The 26843-nt window shown below is 50.4% G+C and overlaps 1 protein-coding gene across 2 annotated transcripts in view; it reads right to left on the bottom strand.

Moving 5' to 3' along the window:
* PPP1R42 (protein phosphatase 1 regulatory subunit 42) overlaps positions 1-26843 on the bottom strand; it is a 655757-nt gene that overhangs the window by 146222 nt on the left and 482692 nt on the right. For both annotated transcript variants that reach the window (XM_086965837.1, XM_086965838.1), the window contains one exon: positions 18274-18405. In XM_086965837.1, coding sequence (XP_086821963.1) covers positions 18274-18405 — 132 coding nt within the window. The remainder of the gene's footprint in view (positions 1-18273; positions 18406-26843) is intronic.

Here is a 26843-nt window from a genome sequence, read left to right on the forward strand (position 1 = left end):
ACACATGTTCGGATGAGCCCCTCCTACTTTCATCTATGTGAGCAGATAAAATGAGTACCACTAACTTAGATATTAACTGCAGCTATAATTTAACCACCATGAGGCAGTTCCGTCTGTGGCACGCCACGAGGGGTTTGTTCAACATCGATTACATTGTTATTATGACATTTGCAGCACCTGCTTTTCTTAAACTCTGAAACAAAAAAAGGGGTTTGTACTTTCGGCAACAGTAACGCATCATAGTAACGCATACACTGTCTCTTCCTACAATGCTGTCTGGGGGCTCCGGTGACAGTCACGAGCCACTTGCTGCCACCTTGGGGAGAGTTCAGTTTAAGCCCCACCCTTTCCCCCCCTCCCCCCCGCAACCGAACCCGTGGGGAGAAGCGCCCCAATAAATCAGAGCAGTCCCTTCGTTTAACTCTTTCAATACTGTGACATGTAAACAGTTCCCGTTCTCCCCGAAACACTAAAATGCGCCCACCCCACTCCTACCACTCCTATACCAAGGCCCCGCCAAACTTTCATGCAGATAGTTCACCCCAAAAGGGGTCATAATCAGAGCTGGGGTGGCACATATTGACAGACGGGTCCCCGCTGGAAAAAGCATGAAAGGCTGTGGTAGTAGTGCATCTTGGGGGCCTCGGGCAAGACATTTTGGGGGCACCTGTGCAGAACAAGTTTGAATGTTATAAACCATTCCCTGAAAATTGCCAAAAAGCGCATCGACGCCTCACCAGGGTAGTAAGCGCTAAATAATTGCAATCACAATAATGTATACCCTCTGTGATGCCAAATAACACTTAATTATATTAAACTTTAACAGGGTAACACAACCGTTGAAATATGTTATGACCTGGACCAGTGCTTGAAATGGAAAAATAGAAATGCAGGCACTCTGTATGAGAGGACCCGCTTCTTGAAAAGAGAGAGAGAGGCGGAGGTCAAACAGAGAGAAATTTCACTTTCACAGAGGGGCCCTTGGGAGGTGGGGGCCCTGGGCAATTGCCCACGTTGGTCTTGCCTTAAAAACGTCCCTGGCTGGTAGACGGTGTAATATCACATGGACCTCATTCACAGCTCAGAGAGTTCAACGCGTAATTAAATCTTTCCAACCACTGCACCACGTGAACCCAGCGCACGAGGCATTTTGTGTACGTAACACGCGCATTACAAGCAAGAACAGCAGAGCCGAAAACTTACTTAGTTCAGTATGCCCCCACAGGAGAGGCACTGGACCCGGTCCTTTGGCCCCACGTGAAAGAAGCCGGCGCTGGCCAGGTGTGCGCCAAACGCTGTGCCACGGTCGGACACCTTTCGAAGAACCTCAGCCTGTAGAGCTCGCGCATAGTTCTTGTTCTTCGCGCCATCTTGCTGGTGCTCGAGCACAGAGAGACAAGTCAGGTCCCGGGCCGCGCTGTGATTGGCTGACGTCACGGGGGTGTCCCGGGCCGGCAGCCAATCACAGCGCGGCCCGGGAATGACGTCACGGGGGTGTCCCGGGCCGGCAGCCAATCGCAGCGCGGCCCGGGACAAAGGGGCGGGGCTTAAAAAAAGCACCAGAAACGCCCCCGAATCGCGTTTTCGGGAGAAAGCGCGATTGACAGCCTCTGTCTCCCAATGGCTAGCCTCCATTTATGGAGCTAGCCAATGAGAGGCAGAGGCGGGTCATCGATCATATATAGAACTCAATAGGTTTTTTAGCGAATGCTCACTGCGTGAGCATTTGCAGGCAAAACCTAAAAACATGCTTTTACCATTCATGCATTTACAACGAATTTCGTTGTAAATGTATGCTTGGTAAAAGCATATAAAATGTAATGCCATGCGTTATAATGGCATTGCGGAGTCATGGTACTTTCGTAATGAAAGTATGCAGAGTGATGGTATGCGGAAAGAAATTTGCGGAATAATGGATGTTTACCCTCCCCCGTAAGTACATTGGTGGCACGGCGGCCCACATCTCCAGCAACATACTCTTATTTTTTCACCACCAATTGGAAAAATGCACAGGTCTCTCTCATTGATGCCCAGCACCGACATACACTTTTAGGCACACCTCCCACCACAAGTTCTAGAATTGCGAACTTTAGAGATGGGGAGCTACGTTAGAATCTCGGCATCAGCTCAACATCCTGTGATTCCAGGCAAATCGCTTTGTCTCCCCGTGCCTACCACAAATCAATGTGTTCTTCTGTAATGTAAATTGTGCTCATGCCATGTTGTCGAGTTCGCGCTATATAATATTGCAAGGAAAATAAAGTAGGGAAACTCGAGTTCACACACTACTGAACGCGCACTCTTAAGTGCATCAGCAGTGCACTGTGAATTGGAGCGTTTCACAGGCCTGTCACAGATAAGAAATGCTATCAAAATGAAATCCTACGAAACAATATACTACTGGCCGGCAGCAATTCATACCCGGACAAGGGGTCCCGCGCATGGGTGGGAATATTCTAATCGTTATGACTATTGAGGAGGATCCCCTGGAAGAGAACTTAACACAACCTCAATCAAAGTTATGACCTTGGAAGTGATCATGGACGCTAACCTGTTGTGGCCCCCCAGTACCTTTTAAACAGGTTAAAATGAATCCAGAATGCCACCACTTCACAAGTTGCACCATTTTGTAGCCTAGATGAACCCAGGGCTCCAAGCTTCGCACTGGCTGATGAGTGCAAGATATATCTCTTTCAAGGCACTCTTCATCGATCACCAGGCTCATCCACGGTGCAGGACAGATCTTCCTTCAACTCAAATTCATGCTCCACTGCCATAGGCCCAGCACCAGATCCAGAATGACCTAGCTGTTGATCATATCCTTCTTCAGAAAATCCAGCACTGGAGGAAGTTCCTTTTCTTTAGGGAAATCTGATCACTGGAATGCCATTCCACTACAAATAAGCATAATTAGCAACTCTTTATATCCAGAAAGTTATAAATACCTTACTGTTACCTAATGGATGATTGTTCATGACTCGTCTAGCACTGGTCATAAGATGTAATGGAACGTCTACTGAACCTGCATAACAAACTGAACAGCAACTCAGGTGACAGCAAACATGTACTTCGGTGCTCTTGTAAGGTGCTACAACAAATCCCCGCATGAACACTTAGTTTCAGCTCCTATGCAGTGTAAGGTGGCGCTCCCTCAGAGGGAGCTAGGGTCACACTCTAGCTTGTGCATTAGGTAGTGTTTCTAGTAGTCCTGAAGCACTAAATAGATCTCCTTAATAACTGTTCACCCTCTGGCTCGCAACTATGGTTCCTACTATAGGAAGCTGGGTTTCTGTTGCAGTAACCCCCCACTTTTTGCCAGATTTCTGATGCACTTTCTTTTTTTTTATTTAACATTTTATTGAAAAAACAATAGCAGAGTCATCCTACAGTTGATCAAGCAATACAATACAGAATTAAGTATATCAGGCATGCACAGGAAGAAATCACTTTGAAGGATCATTACATCGTCTCGTTCCATCCTTATCCATTGCCATTTCCACAGAGGGGGAGGTACAGATCTCTCCTCTAAACACGTTCCAGTGTCCCCACTTTTTATCCCACTTCTTGGGGCACCCTCTAATCTTAAATACAGACTTTTCGGCTAGCATGCATCTATCCATTTCGGCCACCCAACCCACCAGGAGAGGCCTCTGGGGGGCACCCCAGTTCATTGCCACTGCGCGCTTTACCAACAAGAAACCCAAGGCTACCCACTGAAGCTCCACCTCCGTAAGGTCTGTAGGACCCCATATATTAAGAATCCCTTCCTTAGGGGAAAGAGGGATGGGCTTTCCTACCGCTTCTGTCATTTTACGAACCGCCCTGTCCCAAAACTGTTGGATAACTGGACATTCCCACAGGACATGGTGAAAGGAACCAGGGAGGCCACAGCCGCGGAGGCACATCTCATCTGGGCATCTTCCCAGCTTGGCCAAGAGGGGGGCAGATATATACGTTCTGTGTAGAATTTTCAATTGGATCAGCCTGAAGCGGTGTTTGATCACTGTTTCCCTGGGGGACATCAGTGTCGATCTCCAGTCGTCATCGTCTAAGTCTCCCACATCTCCCTACCATTTGTCCCGTAGGGCCTGGAATGAGTTGGGCAGATTGTTGCATAGTTTATGGTACGTGCTGGATATTGCCTTTGTCTGGAGTGGTTCTGAGAGTAGCCTGTCTTCTAGGGGAGAGGCCTCCGGAAGGGAGGAGAGGTCTGGCACTGTAGTCGTGATAGCATGTGTTATTTGGAGGTACCTGAATGCCTCGGATTGGGCAAGATCGTATTTCTGTTGAAGATCGGACAAAGTCAACAATTTCCCCTTGTGGATCAAGTCTCCAAGGGTGGAGATGCCTATCGTGTCCCATCTGTCAAACCCCTTCAAATGACAAAGGGATCCTAGCTTGTATGAGGCCCAGAGCGGGGTAGCTTGAGTGAACACGTCCGACCAACCTAGGGTCTTGGTAGCCCGGTGCCAAATAGCAATGGTTTGGGTCATGGGCCCCACGTAGCGATTCCGGGGAAACTTGCCATATAGGGCGCCTAGATACCCTTCCCGTCCCGTCTGATATCGTTCTAAATGAAAGGCGGGGTTGGTAGGAGAGCCATGGATCCAGGAGTTGGTGGCCACTAATTGGGAGGCCCAATAATAGAGGCGCATATTTGGCAAGGCGATACCCCCATCGTACCATCCCTGAGTCCGTTAATTTAGAGCTATTCGAGGCGCTTTACCATCCCATAGGAGGAGCTGCAAATCGCCTTCCAGCGTACAGAAACATTTTGAAGAGTGCCGCTCTGCCAGGGAGGGACAGGGGCAGCGTACACCAATGGGAAATGTCGTTGTGGAGCCTCTGAAGTGGGCCCTTTAGATTGTGTTCGTAAAAGAGTTTGGGATCCGGAGTTACAAAAATACCTAGGTATTTGAAGCCGTCCTTGGCTGTCGCAATGGTGAATTCTCTCGGGAGAACGGGTGGAGGGCCATGGAGACAGTACAGGGCTGACTTGGACCAATTGATTGAGAAACCAGAGTAGTTTCCAAAATTCCACAAGACATGGAATAGACTGTTGATGGAGGATCTAGGGGAGGAAACATACACCAGAATATCATCCGCATATAGGGAAATTTTATCAATGGTGTCATCATTCCACCTCAGCCCTTTAATGGAGGCATCTGTACAGATCCAATGGGCCAGGGGCTCCAATGTGAGCGCAAATAGAAGGGGGTAGAGGGGACATCCCTACCTGGTTCTTCTATGCAACTGGAATTGTCTGGAAGTGTGGGCATTGACCCTCACCTAGCCCAATAAGTCAGTGTAGAGCAATCAGACCCACTGAATAAAATTCGGGCCAAATCAAAAACGCCTCAAGACCTCAAAGAGGTAGCACCATTCTATGGAGTCGAATGCTTGGGTGGCATCGAGGGACAGAATAGCGGCATCTTCCTGTATGTAGGGTTGCCTACCCAGTACGTTATGTAGTCTGCGAAGGTTTAATGCCGTGTTCCGATACAGAAGAAATCCAGATTGGTCGTCTTGCACTAGGGAGGGGAGGACTGTGAGGAGTCTAGTAGCCAGGAGTTTGGCCAGAATCTTGACGTCAGCGTTAATAAGAGAAATTGGCCTATAATCGCCACAATCCGTGGCTGGCTTGTTGGGTTTATGGATGACTGCTATGGAGGCCAAACGCTGGTCTAGTGGCAGACTGCCCCTTTCAAGACTTTCTTCAAACATAGCCTTCAGGTGTGGGATCACTTCTTGGGCCATACCCTTGAGAAATTCAATGGGGACACCATTAGGCCCCATAGCCTTGTCCGAGTTAATAGCAAAGAGGGCAGTCGTAAGCTCCTCAGTTGTGAGAGCAGCGTCCAACTCTTCCCTATCTGAGTCGGAGATAGTGGGCAACTGCATTTCCTCCAAAAGGAGTCGAGACTCGTCTGCAGAGTAATACGCTCTAGAGGAGTAGACCTTCTCTAGGTGGTCCGCAAATGCCTCAGCAATGTCCAGTGGGTCCGTGATGCGCGAGGCATCGGGGCGAATCAGCAGTGGAACCCATCTAGAGCCCTGTTCGCGCCGTTCTAGCCAAGCAAGCATTTTACCTGCCCTATCTCCCAGCTCATAGACCCAGTGACAGGTTTGCAACAATTTCGCTTGAGCCTTCTCCAGGGCCATCTGATGCACTTTCTTGATGTGCCCTGGGTCCCTGCCAATCAGGTTCCCAGGGCCTGTGATTTTTACCAAAACTGTACCTTTTTAGCCCCAATTGGCACCTCTCTGGCCACATTTAAGTCCCTTGTAAAAGGTACCATGGGTACCAAGGGTACTGTGACTAGGGAAGGCCTCTAAGGACTGCAGCACATATTGTGCCACCCTTAGAGGTCCTGTACCTTAACACATACACCCAGCCATTGCAGGCTGTGTGTTTTGGTGCAGAGTAAAGTGAAGAGTCGACATGGCACACATTCCTGTGTGCTGCGCCTGCAACACACTGCCTATGGTATAGGTCAGACACCCCTCTAGCTGGGTGCATGAGCACCTTACCCCTACAGTGTCTAAGTTTATTCTTAGACATTGTAAGTGCAGTAAAGCCATAAAGGAGTATATAATCTGGGAGTTTGTCATTACGAATTCCACAGCACCATAATGGCTTTACTGAATTATGGGAAGTTTGGTATCAAACTTCTCAGCTTAGTAAGCCCGCATTGATGCCAGTGTGAGATTTATTACACAATGCGCTCAGAGGGCATCTTAGAGATGCCCCCTGAAAAACGACCAGCCTCTGGTGGGTTCCCTGACTGGTACACACAAGCCTGCCACCACAAGACATGTTTCTGGACCCTTGGGGTGGGAGCCTTCGCTCCCTGAGCCCAGAAACAAAGCCTTTCCTGGGCGGAGGTGGTCGCACCTTCCTAAGGCCAGAAAGAGCCATCTGTGGCAGGGGAGCTTCAAAGGCCTGTTGCCTTTTTAACGTGACCCCCAGCCTCTCCTACTATCAGGAGCAGGCCCCCTTCCGGTCTTCCCTCCTTTTCGGCAGGAAGACAGGCGGGAAAAATTAGCAGAGCCCAGAAGGTGTGCCCACCTCTGCCAACCCGACCCTTCAGGTGGGGGAGGTGAGGTGAAGCCCACTCTTCAGTGGCCGCCATCTTGCAGATGGCAGGCACTCTCCAATTAGGATTAGGATTGTGCCCACTCTCCCACGTGGGGTGAGCACACCAAGGGTGTAGTCACCCTAAGGTCAGTAGCCCATTGGCTACTGACCTCGAGACCCCTAAATACAGTATTTAGGGGGCAGCCCTCAGCCAAGAAGGAAGATTCATGCAACCTACAAAGAAGGACGAAAGAAGACGCCCCGCAAAGCAGACTGCAGAGAACAACTGACTTGGTCCCAGTCCTACCGGCCCATCTGCAGTTTCCAGAGATCCTGCGGCAAAAGTCACCTTGTCTTGCAGACAGCAACCTCCAGAAATCCTAGGAGGACTGACTGCCTTCAACAAAGAACGGATCTCCTGTGACTCCCGAATCTTGTTCTGTACTTCCTGTCTAAACCACGTGGCTCACAGCCAACCCTGGCGTCTTGAAACAGCTGAGCCTGCTAGCTCTCGGAAGGCAGTAGTTGCTATATCCATAGCGCAGTCGATTACCTCCGAAGAGGCGCGCCCCCCTTCCATCAAGATTTTCCTGACCTCATCCTTAGACCCATCCTGAAGTTCTTCCACAAACGGGGAGAGGTCACACCACATCTGGCGATCATATCTCCCCAGAATCGCCAGAGCATTAGCCGCCCTAAAAAGGAGGCTGGCCATTGTGGAAAATCTTTTTCCAACATTGTCCAGACGCCTGCCCTCTTTATCAGGTGGTGTCGTTAGCAGCGTGGATGGATTTTTGGATCTACTCTGTGCGGCCTGGGAGATAACCGAGTCCAGTTTTGGTTGACCTGTAAGACATGCAGGGCTGCCCTCCGGCGCCCTATACTTTTCCTCCAGTCTGGGAAGTGGGAAGCACTGGGAGGACCGTGGCTGGATTTTGCATAGCCTTTATTCCTTCAGACCAAACATGTTCAATGATGGGGATTGAATAAACTGACTTCCGGAATGGTTCATTGAAGTCATACAAAAAACAGTCAGATTGAACTGTGGTAATTGGAAGACCAAATCTTTTGGACGCTCGTTCCATTAGGTTGTGAAAACCTCCAATATCTGCTGGAGGAGAGGTTGCGGTATCAGGCCCTGTAACATCTGGATCTTGAAGGACATCCTGATTCCAGTCCATATTCTGATCTTGGTCAGGTTCCCCCTGCTGATCCGCATCTGATGAGGCATCATCATCATCCCGAATGGCAACCACCTCTTGAGGATGTTCTACGGGCTCTGGGTCATGCACCCGTAAGGGCAAAGAGGCGTCCGCCACTGTTTGCGATACTTGAGGCAGAGGAGTGGAAGGACGTATTTGTTGAACCTCCTGTTGCGTAGGAAACCGCCTCCGATAGTCCTGCAACATTAATTGCAGGTCAGAGATGAGAGAGGACGGCATCACTACCATCTCCTGTTGAGACCAACGTGGAGATCTCTGTGAATGATCCTGCATGCAAGGCCTCTCTTGCTGGTCATAACAGTCTTGCGGAGCATAGTGGTGTTGCTCCGCCTCGCCTTCTTCAGAACTGACCTCCTGTAATTTGACTTGCAAGTCAGATGGGCTATAAGCTGGCCCATAATTGCTATCATTTTCCTCCTCAGAGTCATCATCAAGTAATAAGGTAGGAGGCAACAGCGTAACCCGCCGTGGAGATGTCATTTCTGGTGTTATACGCCTCTTCCTTTGAGAAATGCAGATTTTCCCAGTCGTCGACGACATCGTCGACGGTATCGTCGTCGACGGTTGAATCTTCGTCGACTGTTTCGTCGACGGAAGCGCCGACGAAGAGACTGTGCTAGTCGTCGAATGAGTCGTCGACGGTGAGATGGTTTTCATCGACAATGGCTGGATCGTCGACAGAGTCGTCGACGAGGTCGTCGTCAGAATCATGGTAGCTGGCGGTCGACATCGTCGTCGTCGACGTAGTTCTTGTCGTCGTCATCGCCGTCGACGCTACCCTTGTCGTCATCGTCGTCGATGTTGAAAAAGTCAGCTTCGTCGACGACGAACAGGAATCAGGCGTGTTAAACATTGTCGACGGTGTAGATGCCGTCGTCGTAGCCATCGTCGACAAGCCCGTTGACGAGGCCAGTTTTAGAGACAAGTCTTTCTTGACAGGAATCGTTGACGTACCTGTGGTTTTCACCATCGACGAACGCTGTTTCTTGTCAGAAGCAATGTCCTGAGGCGTAGATGAAGGCTTTTTCACCCCTTTTTCTTTCTCTGAAGGTGGTGAAGTCACTGAGACGATCTTCTTAGCCTTTTTTGAAGGTTGCAACTCCTCAGGCTGTCCCTGCCTCTCCTTTACACCGTGGTGAGGAGATTTTAGGGAAGCAGGCCTATCAGACCTATCAGAGGTCCCAGGCAAGGCCTTCACATGGGGCTCATTAGATGTTGAAGGGGGAGACCTACCCCTCTTCTTTGATCTTCTTGATGACACAGCAGAAGAAGAGCCCTCACTGTCCGAAGACAGAACTTCCTTGCGATCCTTCATTTTTTGCAACCAGGTCAGCAGGCGGCCTTCTCTGTCCCTCAAGGTCTTGGTGGAGAAGGTTCTGCAAATCTTGCAGTCAGTGGCCTTGTGGTCCGGGTATAAGCAGTATATGCAGTCCTCGTGTTTGTCTTCCACAAACAACCTCTTTTTGAGCAAGTAGCAAAGGCTCTAAAAAGTGCTTTCTTCTCTTTGTCAGACATGACGAAAAAAACAGGCAAAAATTTGTAGAAATATACTCAGAAGTGAAGAAAATTGAGCAGAGCTCAATGGAGACTCCCTTGCACAACGTGCGGTAGAACATCTGAGGCTCTGAGACTCTCTCAGGAAGGTTCTGTGGGGTGAGGCTGCTCTGATTGGCTATTGCAAGAATTTGGTCTCTTTAACAAAAAGAGGTGGATAAGCTACAAAATGAGATGAGGCCTAGGCCTATTTTTTCACTTTGTGTTTACTACTATGGTATTTTTTATTTACCGAGGCTCCCATTCCGACGACGGGGAATGATACAAAGCATGGGAATCTATGAAAGTTCCAATACTGGGGCAAACCCAACGCCTGGAACCACCACCACACTCCACGCCTACGGACCGAGTCCTAGTGGCCCACCGGTCTCAGCGAGGTCCCCCAGCGCCCCAGAGTCCAAGTCCACGGTGGGTTGACCCCTCCAGGACTCCCCGACGTCGCCTGCAGTCTCTGCAAGGAGAACCCCAACTGCAAGTGGACTGATCAGGTGAAATCTGACCTAAAACCCCCCCTGCATCCAGCCGCCCCGCGCCCTTGAGAAGAGAACCCGGGGTGAACCTACGTCCCGAGGCCTCCAACTTACCTGCCCAGCTGTTGGTTCCTCCCGGAAGTCTTCCTGGACCAAGCCTACAGCCAAAATCCAAAACCGATAACTCCCACTGAAAATAACAGGGCACCCCTGTGCCACTGTGGTTGCACCTTGTGTGCTAAACTGGATCCCCTTTTGCCCCGAGCTAAAGTCCAGGAGTTTTGCTCCCACAACCTTGTGGCCTGCTAGTGAGACGTAACCAACTGGAGGCCACCTACCCCCACTGGATAACATTGGGCTTCAGCACTCTGCATCTGGCCTCCCTAGTGCCGCTGAGGGTGTTCTGGGAGTGCATCCTCAACCCTGGGTGAACATTTGTTCCAGCCCCAGAATACCAACTCCCACAAACAAGTACTTACCTGTAAATCGATAACTTCATTTCCTCCCATGGGATTGCATTGACTGCTTTTCTTTGAAAATTCCTTTAAGTGTGGAGTTGGTTTCTATGAAAATGTGAAAAGAAATGCGTTACTTACCTGTAACAGCAGTTATCCAGTATTGGTGTCTTTCATAGATTCACATGCCTGAATCATTCCCCGTCGCCGAGACGGGAGCCTCCGGTACATAAAAAAGTAATGTCCTAAGGACATACATAGAGAACATAGGCCGAAGGGCCTCCCCTTTTGGGGCCTTTCCACGTCCTTATGTAAAAAGGACCGAACTCTCATCGTTAGCCAATCAGCTCCGACCTCCTTCTAGAACCTTCCCGGGAGGAGCCTCCGTCCCTCAGATTTTCGTACGCACCCAGCTAGGGTGTCGCAACTAGACATAGAGGAACGTGAGTCCTTACCGGGGAGGCGGGAGGGTTGCATGTGAATCTATGAAAGACACCAATACTGGATAACTGCTGTTACAGGTAAGTAACGCATTTCTTATCCAGTATTTGGGTGTCTTTCATAGATTCACATGCCTGAATCAGAGTAGCCAGCAGTTATACATGCATAATGGTACAGCACATTCACACCTCCAGCAGATCTGCATAAATTACAGACAACATGAGAGAACATGGTAATATACAGTCATGCATATAGCAGAAAAACCATGAAGAATGTGCATACCTGGATGGCGGGACGAGGTAAGGCTCACCTTATTGGAAGAGATGGCGCAGCACCGCTTGTCCCACTGCAGCATCCTTCTGCAGTTCGATGTCCAGGCAGTAATGCCTGGAAAAGGTGTGCGGGGACTTCCAGGTCGCCGCTCGGCAAATGTCCAGGACCGTCACTCCAGCGAAGAGCGCCGCCGACGCGGACATCGCTCTGGTAGAGTGGGCAGCCACTCGGTCCGTTAAAGGCCGTCCGGCCTGATCATGGCAAAACGCAATCGCTGATGAAATCCAGCGGGAGATGCTCTGTTTTGTTAGGGGCAAACCCATTCGCGGGTTGCTGTAGGCTACAAACAGTTGAGAAGACTTTCGTACATCTTTGGTTCTGTCCAAGTAGAATTTGAGACATCTTTTAAGGTCCAAGGAATGCAGCGCCTTTTCTGCCGCTGTGGAAGGGTTCGCAAAAAAGGACTTGAGGACAATTGGTTCGTTCAGATGAAAGTCTGAAGGCACTTTAGGTATGAACTTAGGGTTGGGCCTGAGTACCACTCGGTCGTGCCTGAATTGGAGATACGGTTCCTGAATAGACAGCGCCTGAAGTTCGCTGACCCTCCTGGCGGACGTCAGGGCGAGCAGGAGTGCCGTTTTCCAGGAGAGATGTTTGAGAGAGGCCCGGTGTATGGGCTCGAATGGGTGTTTCATGAGTTGGTTGAGCACCAAGTTCAACTGCCAGGTTGGAGGGACTTTCCGAGGCCTCGGAAAGGATCTGTAGAGCCCCTTCAGAAATTGCTTTATCAGCCGACTGGACCATAGTGAAGGCCCTGATGAGGTCCTGGTGAATCTAGAAATCGCAGCCAGATGAACCTTAATGGAGGCGTGAGCCAGCCCCGATTGAGCCAGGTGGAGGAGGTACGGTAGCAGCTGCACTGGGGTGACCCGTAGAGGGTGTAAGCCCTGTTCCGAACACCACAAGCAGAACCTCTTCCACTTCAGCGAGTAGGTCTTGTTCGTGCTGCCCGCCCTCGCTTTGGCTAGGACGGCCCTGCAGTCCTGCGGGATCTCTAGGTCTCCGAACTCTCGGTGCTCAGGAGCCAGGCCGATAATTTGAGAGAGCGGAGGTTCGGGTGGTGTACCTGGCCTCCGGACATCGTTAAGAGGTTCGGGTGTTGTCGCAGGTGAATCGGGGGCCTGATGGAGAGGCGAAGCAGGTCCGAGAACCAGTGTTGTCTCGGCCAGTACGGAGCAATCAGGATCAGGGTGCACGGCTCCGTCTTCATCTTCCGGAGGAGCCTCGGTATCATCGGGAACGGAGGAAAAGCGTACGCAAACACGCTGAACCAGCCGATGGAAAAAGCATTTCCCAACGACCCCTGTTGGGGATGCCAGCTTGCGTAGCTTGGGCATTTGGCGTTCCCTGCTGTCGCGAATAGATCGATCTTCGGGGCTCCCCATAGCGAGAAGAGGTGGGCCACTGTGTCGCCGTGCAGCTCCCATTCGTGGGAGAGAGAGGTCCGCCTGCTGAGGGCGTCCGCGATGGTATTGTCCTTCCCAGGAACGTACTCCGCCTTGAGGGAGAGCCCGTGCGCCACCAACCAGTTCCAGATTTTCTGCGATTCTCGTGAGAGAGAGAGAGATCGCGTTCCCCCTTGTTTGTTCAGGTAGTGCATCGTCGTGGTGTTGTCCGTTTTGACGAGCACCGGGGAAGTTCCGATACGTGGCAGGAATGCCTGCAGAGCCAGATACACAGCCCTCAGCTCCAAGAGGTTGATGTGTAGTAGTTTCTCTTGGGCCTCCCATTTGCCGCTGACTTGAAGGTCCAATAGAACAGCGCCCCAGCCTTCCAGGGAGGCATCCGTCGTGATGACCAGAGGTGCCGGCGGAAGGAGGAACTGCAAGCCGGCCGTCAGGTGTTTCCGCCTTCTCCACCACAGAAGGGCCTTTATGATGGCCGGTGTGATCCTGATAACGTCCTCGAACGAGCCGGAACTCTGTTTCCATTGCCGCGCCAGAGCCTCCTGCAGGGGACGCATGCGGAGCCGGCAGTGCGGTATGAGGAGAATGCAGGAGGACATCATCCCTAGCAGGGAGGTGAATGTCCTGACTTTGATGCGAGATTTCTTGGCCACCGCCGCGGCCAGAGACAGTATTTTGTTGGTCCTGTCCTCCGAGGGGAAGGCCTTTGCGCAATCCGTGTCTAAGGTAGCCCCTAGAAAGGTGATCCTCGTGGATGGAGTAGTGCAGGATTTTTTGAGGTTGATCGTCAGACCCAGCTGTTGAAAAAGTGCGCTGCAGGCGTTGGAGGAAGCGGTCGCGCCCCCCGGAGAAGGCGCCTTCACCAGCCAGTCGTCCAGGTAGGGGAATACCTGGTGACCTCTTTGCCGCAGGAAGGCTGCCACCGGTGCCAAGCACTTCGTGAAGATACGTGGCGCGGACTTGAGGCCGAAGGGCAAGACCTTGAACTGATAATGTCTGCCTGCTACCTCGAACCGCAGGAACCTCCTGTGCCTTGTGAGGATGGGGATATGGTAGTAGGCGTCCTGTAAGTCCAGGGAGACCATCGAGTCTCCCCTCTCCAGGGCTCCCAGGATCTCCTGTAACGTTACCATCCGGAAGGACTGACTCCGAAGGAAGGCGTTGAGCGCCCGGAGGTCCAGGATTGGCCTCCACTTGTCTCCCTTCTGTTGGACCAGGAAGAAGTGGGAATAAAATCCAGTCCCCTTCTGGGACGCTGGGACCCTCTCGATGGCTCCTTTTACCAACATGGCGGAGACTTCCTTGAGAAGGAGGTGCAGGTGTTTGTGAGCACGCTTCAGCGGAGGTGTGTTGGGAGGGGTGTTGATAATTTCGAGGGAATGTCCAAATTGAATTATCTGTAGTACCCACCGATCCGTAGTGATTTTTCGCCAATTGGGGAGGAAGTGGGTTAGTTTTCCTCCAATTTGATAGGATTGAGACGGTGGTGGGACTGGCTGGAGTAAATGGTCACTGGCGGCCGCCAGCGCCCTTCTTGGCGGATTTGCCTCTGAAGGACGACCTCCCATAGGACGACTGTCGGTTCTGTTGTTTGTGCTGGGGCTGGTTCCTGTTGCCGTAGGAGTAGGACGACCTATTTTGGTAGGAACCTCTGTAGGAATACTGGCCTCTGGAGCGGCCACCCCGAAAGGACTGGTTCCGGGACTGGAGGGAGCCCAGCGCCCTTGCTGTGTCGGTATCCTTCTTAATGGCCTGGAGTGCTTCGTCTATCTTTTCCCCAAAAAGAAACTGACCGTCGAATGGCATGTCCAGTACCTTAGATTGGACCTCTTGTCGAAAGGACGTTGCCTTTAGCCAGCCCTGGCGCCGGAGCACGGCAGCCCCGGCCAGCTGGCGGAATCCAGTCATGGCTGCGTCGATGGCGCAGTCGATGATCTCTGCAGCTGAGTTTTGTCCTTCCGCCAGGAGGGCTTTCACCTCGTCCTGGACCGTGGCCGGCAGGTCTTGCAGGTAGGGGGCAATGTCTTCCCATAGCTGGCGGTTGTAGCGCCCTAGCAGGGCGATGGAATTTGCCACCTTGATGGACATGGCGGACGTGGTAGAGAACCGCTTGCCAATGGTGTCCAATTTTCTGCCCTCCTTGTCCGGGGGTGCGGACAGTGGCGAGGATGGGTTGCGGGATTGTTTTTGAGCCGCTTGAGTCACTACCGAATCCGGTTTGGGGTGGCCGGTAAGGCAGGCCGGCGCGGTAAGCGGGGCCTTATATTTTTTGTCCAGGCGCGGAACAACCGCAGGCACCGAGGCAGGTGTAAGCATCAACTTCTTGCCCTGTTCCCACAGAAAGTCTATAACAGGAATAGACTTGGCCGACTTCTGGCTGTGTTCTTTGAAATCATGGAGGAAGCATTCCGTTTCCGTGGATTCCACCGCCATGTGGAACCTCTTAGCCGCCCTGTCCACTAGCCTGTGGAACCCCCCGACGTCCGTCGCTTCGGTTTGGCGCGGTTGTGGGGACGCCGGGGTTGACGAATGCTGGGATGACGCAGCATCGTCGTCGTCGTTTCTCTGGTCCGAGTCGACGTCTTGCACTTCACCTTCCTCCAAGTCCGCCTCCCCCTCCTCATCCTCAGAGGAGTCCTCTACCTGAGGCTGGGGCCGAGCACGAGGTTGGGGTTGGTCCCGAGGCCGGGCCTGGAGAGCGGAAGGACGCGAGGCAGACGGCTGCGCCTGGGTGACCGGTGCCTGGGTTCCGCTGTCGGCATCCGGGAATCTCTGCTTATAGTCCTGCACTAGGCAGCGCAAATCGTTGACCAGGGATACGGGCAAACAGATCATCGGGGTGGTTTCCGTGCGGACACTTGAGTGTACGGAACGTTCCTGATACATGACTTCCTCCTGGTCCTCGTGATTGTCCGATAGGGAGGTGGCCGGATCGGGCTGGTTCTCCTCATCGGAATCCTCACTCTGCAGAGCTACCTGCTCCTGATCGGGTGGCAACCCCTTCGTTGGTGGAACCGAGGAGGGTGGAATCGAGTGAATGGAGACCTCGACCAATCTTGATTCCTTCCAAGATGGCGCCGGGGTCCCTTCTGACGACGTGCGTGAAGATGGCGCGCCCGCCGCCTGGGTTGGCGACTGCAACGATTCCGATATTGTCGATGGAACCAAAGTCTGCGGGGACAATTGAACCGTGGACTTACTGGTGGTAGAGCCTTCAACTCGAGATTGTTTGGGTAAAGGCGGGCCTTTCGAACCTGACCTTGACTGTTTAGGAGACGATCCTTCGGTTTGATTTCGAACTTGACTTGGATCTCTTAGGCGACGATGACGCAGACAGTGGGGACACCGTCGATGATCCTGTTTTGGTCTTGGACGAAGACTTCAGAGGAATGGTAGAGGAGACCGGTGCGCCTGAGGACGCAGTGGTGGTCGTCGTGGCCGTCGCGGAGGGCGATGAGGCCGTAGTGGTCGACACGGTGGTCGAGACCGAGGTGGTCCGCTTAGTAGATGGAGCGGGTTTCTTGAACCTCTGGTCGTCTCGAGCAGACACGGAGGAGGTGGTGGAACGTGCCTCCGAAGGCTTCCTGTGCGCCTTCTTGGGAGGAGTGTCTGTCTCTCCAGGGGACTGCTCCCTGGGTCTCTTCTTGGAGACTTTTGAGGACACGGAGACACTACCCTCGGAAGATTCCAGAGTGTCTCGGTCCTTAAGCCTGTCGAGCCATTCGAGAAGGCGAGCCTCTCTTTCCTTTACAGTCTTCTTTGGGAAGGCTCTACACACCCTACACTTGTCAGAGACGTGGTCAGGGTACAGGCAATACAAGCACAGATCGTGCTTATCCTCCGCTTGAATCCGCTTCTTGCCGCAGGAGGAACAGGCCCTGAGAAGGGCTTTCTTTTGCGAGTCTGCCATGGATGAAGCCTTTTTATTGGATTCCGACATGGGAGACGGCAGTCGAAGATAGGATAATTATTCCTTTGAATAGAGGGATTATCCAGAGAAGTTTTGAGACTTCGAAGCAATAAACCTGAAGAGCTCAGGTTGGAGACTCCCTAGCACAACGTGCGGTAGAAAATCTGAGGGACGGAGGCTCCTCCCGGGAAGGTTCTAGAAGGAGGTCGGAGCTGATTGGCTAACGATGAGAGTTCGGTCCTTTTTACATAAGGACGTGGAAAGGCCCCAAAAGGGGAGGCCCTTCGGCCTATGTTCTCTATGTATGTCCTTAGGACATTACTTTTTTATGTACCGGAGGCTCCCGTCTCGGCGACGGGGAATGATTCAGGCATGTGAATCTATGAAAGACACCCAAATACTGGATAAAAAGCAAATCTACCAAAAGTAAATTACTTAACTTTTGTCAAGGAAATGTCTCAGTGTGATATCTAGGCATATCACACTGATTAGCAAAGGTAACTTAAAAAGTAATCCAAGAAGTAGCGAGTATTGTAATCTACAAAGTAACTGAAAAGTTATTTTGAACTGTTGACTTACCTGTAATTCAACCAACTGCATTTCAACCTGCATTTAACTGTAATTAATTGTATATATATTGCAAAGTATTATTTCACTTACTTGCAGCTGTCCTTGCTTGGTTCGAGAAATACAATACCTAAATAGTATTTTTATACAAACAAATTGGTCTGAGTTCAGCCTTTGAGTGTGTGAAATAATTTCCTGCCTGAGTTTGTACATTAAATGCTTAACACTGCCCTCTGATAAAGCCTTACTGCTAGCCCACACTACCACAAATAGAGAGTAAGGTGCTATCTACTTTTGCCTCTGCCTACCTTTGGGGTTCCACTGGACTCTGTGCACACTATACCTCATTTTGGTATAGTTTATACAGAGGCAGCTTCCTACACCTACCTCCAACATATTTTTCACCATACCTGCACTGTATGTATACCTGCAACACAAAACATATGTGATTACGCAATTGCAGTGTTTGGATTCAAAGAAATAGGAATGAAAAAAACCTCTGACTAGTGAGAACACACTAAATTGGCTCATTCATGTTCAGGAGCTCAACAAGATTTTTTTCTGATACACTACTGATTAGGCTGGACATATGTAAAGCAAATTATAGGATTTTCAATGCCAGATAATTCTAATGTCAGTAAGATATGTCTACAAGCAATCATGCTTAAGGGTGGTTTCAATGTGATCCCCATCACAGAAGGGTCACTTTTCAATCAAACCATTTTTTGCTCAAAATTAAGTAAGAAGACAATAACCTCGCTTCTGTACATTTAGAAAAAGAAGTAACAGCTGCCTGGCAAATGATTGATTATTGTGTTATGGTATTGGATGCTTACATAGTTGTGGATAGGCGGCTTGTTCGTTCATTGTGATTGCAGGCTTAATCTTTTTCTTGGCATCTTTTGATGCCTTCCAGTTCATAAGGAATTGCCTTGCCATTTCATGTATTTCCTTTCCATCAAGTATTTCTAAAAGGGAAATAAAAATAACACAACTTATCTTATCTTATACTGACAACATACATTACCAGCCAAAACTCATAAATTGGAGCACTCTGTTCAAAGTTCATACATTTAAAACACATTTGAAAATATTCTAGGTTCAGATTTTTTGACTGGCAAAATCCAAATTACACTGGGGTCTAGAATACAGATAGAATGGCATGGGACATGTTTTGTAAAGTATAGACATAAGAGTGGTCTTTGAATCGGGCTTCATGCTCATGGTTCACTGGCCTTCTTGTTTATCTCAGTTCTCTGGTCCTGATTCAATATCTTTCTTCCCTATTCTAGAGATTGCTCCATCCTACTAGATGTATGGTTGTATAATTCAACTGCCAATATCAAGACTTTGCATTACAGTGCATAAGGGACTATTTCCTCTTCCTCTCTCTCTCTCTGCTCCCACTTCCTTCCCTACCCCTGCCCTTTTTGTTTAAAAATTAGCCCCCTCTTATGCCTACTTTCTTTCGCCTAGTCCCCTGGCTCCGTCCAATGCTCCGTCCAAAGTGGTGACCCACTTGTGGGACACCCCCGCGCCGCACGGCCACCAGCTGCTGCGTGTGCTCCTGTGCCTGCCTCTGCCCCAGCGCCGGCCTCGCTGCCGCCTTGAGCGCTCCCCTTGGTTTTTGCCGATTTCTGTCGGAAATTTGTGCTTGTTTTTTTTTTGGTTGCCGTAAGAGCGTTTGTCTACTGTTTTGCCTCTGTTTTTGACCTGCATTGTTGCCTGTACCCAGTGCCCCGTTTTTCTTCGTGTTTTTTCATTTGTGCCTGTCTCCTTCCTGTGTGCCCGCCTACCTCGCCGCCCTCCGCTCTCCCTCCCCGCTCCCGCTTCCCGCCACCGCCATCAGCCCCGCCCCTTTTCTCTTCTGTTCCCTCCCCGCTCCCGCCTCCCAGCTGCTCCGCCCACCCGTGCACTTCGCCTTTAAATGGCGACCGTGCGAACGCGCAGCGGTCACGCGCAGCGGGCGCGCCGATTGTGCGCCGAAGGCGCGCCAAAGGTAAGCCCGTCTGCGCCCGTCCGCGACCGGATCGCGACCAGCGCCAGGACCCCTGGCCCCCGAAGACCCCGACCGACCCGCCAGACGTACTCCGCCGCCACCCTCTTCGCTCTCAACACCGGCCGACTACCGGAATGCCATCAAGCCACTCCAAGACATACCCACGGACCTTTCAGCTGCCACGCCTGCAAATTCACCTGCATCCGGACCAGCCCCGCACCAGCACCCGCCAAGTCGAACACCAGCAGCACCCACCTCAAGTGCATCCTGCTCAACACCCGCTCCGTCCACAGACACGCCATCGAACTCTGGAACCTTCTAGACGCCACAGCCCCTGACGTTGCCTTCCTCACGGAGACCTGGATGAACGCCTCTTCAGCTCCCGACATCGCCATCGCTATCCCAGAGGGCTACAAGATCGTCCGGAGGGACCGAAACGCCAACCAGATGGGAGGAGGCATCGCCATCATCCACAGGAACACCATCCGTGTCACGACCAGCACCGACAACACCCTGACCAGCGCCGAACACCTGCATTTCCAGATCCACACCAACCCGAACACCACCCTCAGAGGCACCCTGATCTACCGACCCCCTGGACCACGCACGCAATTCAGCGAGGACATCGCCGACTTCGTCAGCCCGCATGCCCTCCCCTCTGCTGACTACATCCTCCTCGGAGACCTCAACTTCCATCTGGAGAACAACAACGACCACAACACCAGCACCCTGCTCGACAACCTCGCCAACCTGGGACTCAAGCAACTGGTGTCCACCCCCACCCACCTCGCCGGACACACACTCGACGCCGTCTTCTCATCCAGCACAGACATCGACTTCAGCCACGCCACAGAGCTTCAATGGACGGACCACAGCTGCGTCCACTTCACCTTCAAGAGAACGACGACCCACCAACACCAGCTACACACCGCCCGCAGAAGCTGGAACAAGATCACAGCAGACCAGCTCGCCACCTCCCTGAGCCAACACCCTCCTGCCAGCTCAGCGAACCCCAGCCAGGCCGCCGATAACATCACGAAGTGGATCAGCAACTGCGCGGACGAACTCGCCCCGCTGAGGACCCCGCCTAGCAGACCCGGCAGCAAGAAGGCCCCATGGTTCACCGACGAACTCAAGAGCTCCAAGAAGAACTGCCGAGCCCTCGAGAAAGTCTGGAAAAGGAATCCGACACCGGACAACAGGACCTCCTACAAACTTGCCACCCGGAAACACCACCAGCTGATCCGCGCCGCCAAGAGAACAGCATTCAAGGACCGGTTGGACAACAACGCACACAACAGCAAGGAACTCTTCAACATCGTGAAAGAGCTTTCCAACCCCAACGCAGGAAACAACGACATCACCCCATCGCAAGACCTCTGCAACTCCCTCGCCTCCTACTTCCACAACAAGATCACAGACATACACAGCAGCTTCAACAACCAACCAACGCACACCACGACCGACCAGCCACCCCCCCCCACCACCACCCTCCACGCCTGGACCCCGATCAGCACCGAAGACACCATCCGCACGATGAACTCAATCCACTCCGGATCACCAACCGACCCCTGCCCTCACCACATCTTCAACAAGGCCGACGCTGTCATCGCACCCCACCTGCGAGACATCATCAACACTTCCTTCGACACCGCCATCTTCCCCGAGAGCTGGAAACACGCCGAACTCAGCGCTCTACTCAAGAAACCAACAGCGGACCCCACCGACCTCAAGAATTACCGCCCCATCTCGCTTCTCCCGTTTCCAGCCAAAGTCATCGAGAAGACCGTCAACAAGCAGATGGCCGCCTTCCTCGAGACGAACGGATCCCTCGACCCCTCACAGTCCGGCTTCCGAGCCAAACACAGCACCGAGACCGCCCTCATCGCCGCCACCGATGACATCCGAGCCCTGATGGACAATGGAGAAACAGCGGCCCTCATCCTCCTAGACCTCTCCGCGGCATTCGACACGGTCTGCCACCGCACCCTGGTACGGCGCCTCAGCAACATCGGAATCCAGGACAAGGCGCTGGAATGGATCATCTCCTTCCTCGACGGAAGAACACAGCGAGTCCGCCTACCACCGTACAAGTCAGAGGCCTCCGAAGTCATCTGCGGCGTCCCCCAAGGATCATCCCTGAGCCCCACCCTCTTCAACGTCTACATGAGCCCCCTCGCGGCCATCGTACGCAAACACCACCTCAGCATCATCTCCTACGCCGACGACACCCAGCTGATCCTCTCCCTGACCAACAACCCCGCCGCCGCCAGAGCCAACCTTCACGAAGGGATGAAAGAGGTAGCCGAGTGGATGACGACCAGCCGCCTGAAACTGAACTCGGACAAGACGGAGGTCCTCATCCTGGGCTCCTCTCCCTCCGCCTGGGACGACTCCTGGTGGCCTCCCGCCCTGGGCACCGCACCCAAACCGACAGACCATGCACGAAACCTGGGCTTCATCCTGGACTCCTCCCTCTCCATGACCAGGCAAGTCAGCAGCGTCTCCTCGGCGTGCTTCAACATCCTACGCATGCTACGGAAGATCTTCTGGTGGATCCCCACAGAGACCAGGAAGACCGTCACCCAGGCCCTCGTCACCAGCCGACTGGACTACGGCAACGCCCTCTACGCCGGGACCACCGCCAAGCTCCAGAAGAGACTCCAGCGGATCCAAAACGCCTCAGCCAGACTCATCCTCGACATCCCACGATCCAGCCACATCTCCGGACATCTGAGAGACCTTCACTGGCTCCCCATCAACAAGAGAATCACCTTCCGCCTCCTCACCCACGCACACAAAGCCCTACACGACCAAGGCCCGAGCTACCTCAACAGCCGAGTCAACTTCTACGCTCCCAAACGCCACCTCCGATCAGCCAACCACGCCCTCGCCGCCGTCCCCCGCATCCGAAGAGCGACTACAGGAGGAAGGTCCTTCTCCTACCTGGCCGCCAAGACCTGGAACTGCCTCCCGTCCGACCTGCGCCTGACCCAAGACCACCTCTCCTTCAGGAAGAAGCTGAAGACCTGGCTGTTCGAGCAGTAGCGGCACCCCCCCCCCCCCCCCCAGCGCCTTGAGACCCTATGGGTATGTAGCGCGCTTTATAAGTGTCACTGATTGATTGATTGATTGATTACGCTGTATTAGAAGACAGCAATTTTTGAATGGGCTTCAAACCATTCCAAGATGGTCAACTGTGTATATGCACAACAGATATTTTGGAATGCCTTTTCTACTGTTATAAGACAAAACATTTCCAATAGTTGCAGTGCATTCACACTCATCGTGGCCATCCTGGAATGTTTTTTCTCAAAACAAAAGAAATAGCATTCCAAGATGTATGTTGTGCACATATGTGTGGACATGCATGGTGGCCATTTTGGAATGCTATTTCCTAACTTTAAGAAAAGGTATTTCAAGATGGTCACCTTGTGTTCGCATACTGGGTGGCTATCTAGGAAAAATAAAAGCATTTGCAAAGCCAACACGTCTCTGGCCCATTGATGAAACGTACTGGCTTTGCCAATGCGTGTTAACTGCAATAGCAGCAGTTTTATTGCAACTTTACTGAGTTGAGTTGATGTATTTAACTTATGAATCTGAAAAAACTAACTTGCTGGTTAAAAGGTGACACAGAATGAAAGGATGATTTGATGGGGTTCCACAACAATGTGTACAAGCTCTACTGGCAAAAGATGTGTCAATAGACAAAGGCATTTGTCTGTTGACTCAATTGAATAATGGGATTTTCAAATGTATAAAAGGAAGGCATGGTTATGGGAAAGGGGAATAAACTTCAGGGACAAAACTGTGACAGCTGTGGAAAGATTCCATGGTTTTGGTAAAAAAATTGTATGATATTGTCCTTAGTAAGAGTTGCTTTGGTAAAATTAAAAGGCATAAATCATCATGATCTAAACACCAACTGCTAGTGCACAGGGATGATCATAGAATAATATTCTTAATACTTTATGAAGGTAATATCTGGGGTCCCGTGATAACTGGTTTCACTCCGTACATCCTGTGATAACTGGTTTCTCTCTGTACATGTTAACTTGAAGGTATTCTATAGACTGCCCAGACAGAACTTCTGTTATGATTCTAATTTTACATCTATAGTATATGTGACCCTAAATACACAACTCCCTTCTTGCTCACTGCTTCACCTAAATAGATTAAGGGAAACATCATGTTTCTTCCGATCCATTTTGTAAGAAGAAATATTTTAAGTTCTTTAATACTTATTTCATGTTAAACCACTGACCTCCTTTATTATTTTTATTTGAAGTATTTATATAGTGCTGACTCAACAACAGGGTAGTGGAGACCTTGACAAGAGACAAGTGAAATTGGAAGTTACATGACGAACAATGGGGGGATAGTGTAAAAAGAATAGTCGTTAAGGTATAGTCTGAAGGAATGCATTGTAAATCTTTCCTGAAAGCAAGATATGGGTTTATATGTTTCCGGAACAGAGATCCACAGTCTGTGGCCAAGGCAAGAGAATGCCTGCCTTGATATTTTAGCTTTTTTGTTCTTAGATACACCTCAGACTTGGACAATTTTTGCCTCTCGTTTCACGTTGGCTCTCTGTGAGTGTGAGTTTGTTGTTTAGATAAAGAGGTACGGCAGAGTAGATTTGTGTGTGATGCATGCATTTTTAAAGTTGACTCCGGCTTCAAGTGGTAGTCAGTGATAGTGTTTGAGGACACAGAAGAAGTGTTAGATTTTTTTGGTCCTATCACCAGTCACGCAGCATATGTAGGGGGTGCGGCATAAAATGTTGTGATTCTGGTTAGCATGGCGTTTGCTCTTATTACATGAGTGAATAGGAATACCTTTACTGAAGATCGGAAATCTGTAGGGAAATGCTAAGTTTAAGTTTTTTGAGTAAGTGGTGTTGAGATGATGCTGATTTTGTTAATTTAGCGATGTGGTGATTTAGAGTAAGGTTTTTATTTAAGATGTAGCCACACTGCTTTCTGTGCACATACAGGGATGGGTACCCCTTAGGAGATGAAGAAGAACCAGTCAATCTTGTACCATTCAACAAGACAGCGTGGTCCTACCTGTAACGGCTCAAGTTTCTCAAAATACATTTTGAATTGCAGTCATGGCAACATGTTGTAGTCTGTGGGCTATGCTTTTTTAGGTTCAGCCTAGACAGCAATTGTTCTATCTCTTCGAGACTGTTGTACATACTTGGTGGGCTTATAGCCCACCCAATGCTTTCCTTTGATTCTTTCAGTGTCCTTTAAAAATCCTTGCTTCCATGTGGCTGATCTTTCCTATTTGGCCCTCCTTTTCGTCGATTGTTCACTCCCACAGAGCAACACTTCATTACTTGTAGCCTTCCACTTGTCTTATTTTAGTTACTGTCTCAGGAATTTCTTTATAATTGACAAAGAGCACTTCATACAAGCAGTTGTGTTTTGAGCAGCTATGAGCTTTTCTATTAACAGGGCTGTTAATCTTGGGCTTATCTTGTCACATTTGCTGATCATTCAAAGATGGTGATCAAATATCAGGGGCTGTTTCTACGAGTGCGCCTGTTTCTTTTGACCATTTTCCCCAGTGTAAATTCAGCGAGTGATGACAAGGGTTTTCATCACACCAAAGTTTTTAAATATAACCAGTGGCGGCTCCTGCACTAAGACGGAGGAGCATCGCCCCAAAGGAAAAATAAAATGATAATAACACGTTATTATAATTGTAATTTTCTCTAGTGGCTCTGAAGGTGCGGGCCCGGGCTGGTCTGCTCACAAAGCTGGGGAGGAGTGGTGGGCACTTTCTAAGTGCGCGTGACTGCTTTGCCGGCAATCTTGGGCCAGCCAAAGAATCAAGCGCTCTTACCATGTTCTCCACCAGGCTGCATTGCACAGCCTGGGTGGAAAATATGCACAGCCTCCTAGTCCCTCTCTGAGTGCCGAAAAAGAGTGCTCAGACCAATCACAACGCTGCTGTAACGCAGCATCGTGATTGGCTAGGAGAGTCTGTGAGCCTGTGTGCTTCCGGTTTCCTGTGATCAAAGGAGACGGAGGATAGGAGCCACCAAGAAGGTAAGTGACATTTCTTTTCCCTTTTATTTTGTTTTTTTACCTCCCCCATCCCACCAGTAGTACCTTGTATTAGCTGCTACGGAATATATATTGTAAGTTGTTTAAAAAGTTTTTAGATCATCTCCCATATTGTGTTGTATTGCATTCGCAATTTTTCCCTGGTTCATTTTTTAAATGTTAAAGATGTTACATGTTTTGAAAGTGTACCAACTCACGTATGCGCTTGCCTATATGCATGCCTGTGCATAGTTAGCAGATTATCCGTTGTATGCGTTGTTTCTGAAAATGATTTTAACATCCTAGCAGCGTCTTGCTGCTTTGCTCGTTAGTTAATGACAGCTCCATCTCGTATTTTTGTAAATAAAAACTATGGTATACTTGAGTTTTTTTATTTGTAGTAGAATTTATGATAAAATATTTCAAGCAATGGCTATATAAAGACTTGCATCCAAATCATGATCACACAACACCAGTCAAAAGAATGTGAAAGCACCTGTGCACACACAGAAGACACACAAGCAAACTCGCTTACAAGCAGCCATCATGTTTGTGCGCGTGCCCGTACACACACTGCTTCCTGCTTTCAAAGAAGGAACAGTGGGCAGTACGATGCAAATGATGCTAACGCGCCCATGAATGGGTTGCTACTATGACTTTTAATAGATTAATGCTATGTTTAACCCATGATTAACTATTTTTTAAAACAGTTAAAGACAGTTTCATGTGAGCAGTTGAACCGAGCGCTCTGTGTTTTCACTTGCTGTGAGCTTTTCTGTAAACAGTGCTGTAATTCTTGCTCTTATCTCTTTGCCTTCATTCAAAGACCGAGATCAAATGTCAGAAGCTGTTTCCCTGAGGGTGCCTGTTTCCTTTTGACTATCTTTTGACCATCTGCCCGGTGTAAATACAGTGTGTGATGCCAGGGGTTTTCATTACACCAAACTTTGAAAATATAACTTAAGTTGTTGAAAATGGTTTTGCCGGGGGGAGGAGCTACGCTCGCAAACAAGATGGCTGCTTAGGCTCCCGGCTTCGTCGATCTCCGTCCCCCGCCAGATGATCCTGATGAAAATCCTGATTTTGCGCCCGACCTCAAGGTGTACGAATCTATGTATGCTCCGATGGTGCTATCCCGGAAACTTAATTCGCTGATTTGACGAAGTTATGTTGAGTTGAAGTTTGAGGCCTAGTTCAGCTGGAGAGCCGGGGTCTCGAGTTTTGGTCTGGCCGGGCTGCAATTGAACAACATCAGCTGCCAGCCGCAACCAGGGTCCGGTCTACAGCGGTGGAAGTATTGTAAGCCCAATTTCGACGGCAATCACTTTGGAGTGTTCAACTTTGGTGA

Source organism: Lissotriton vulgaris, chromosome 4_1 (assembly GCF_964263255.1).
Source record: "Lissotriton vulgaris chromosome 4_1, aLisVul1.2, whole genome shotgun sequence".
Classification (NCBI taxonomy): domain Eukaryota; kingdom Metazoa; phylum Chordata; class Amphibia; order Caudata; family Salamandridae; genus Lissotriton; species Lissotriton vulgaris.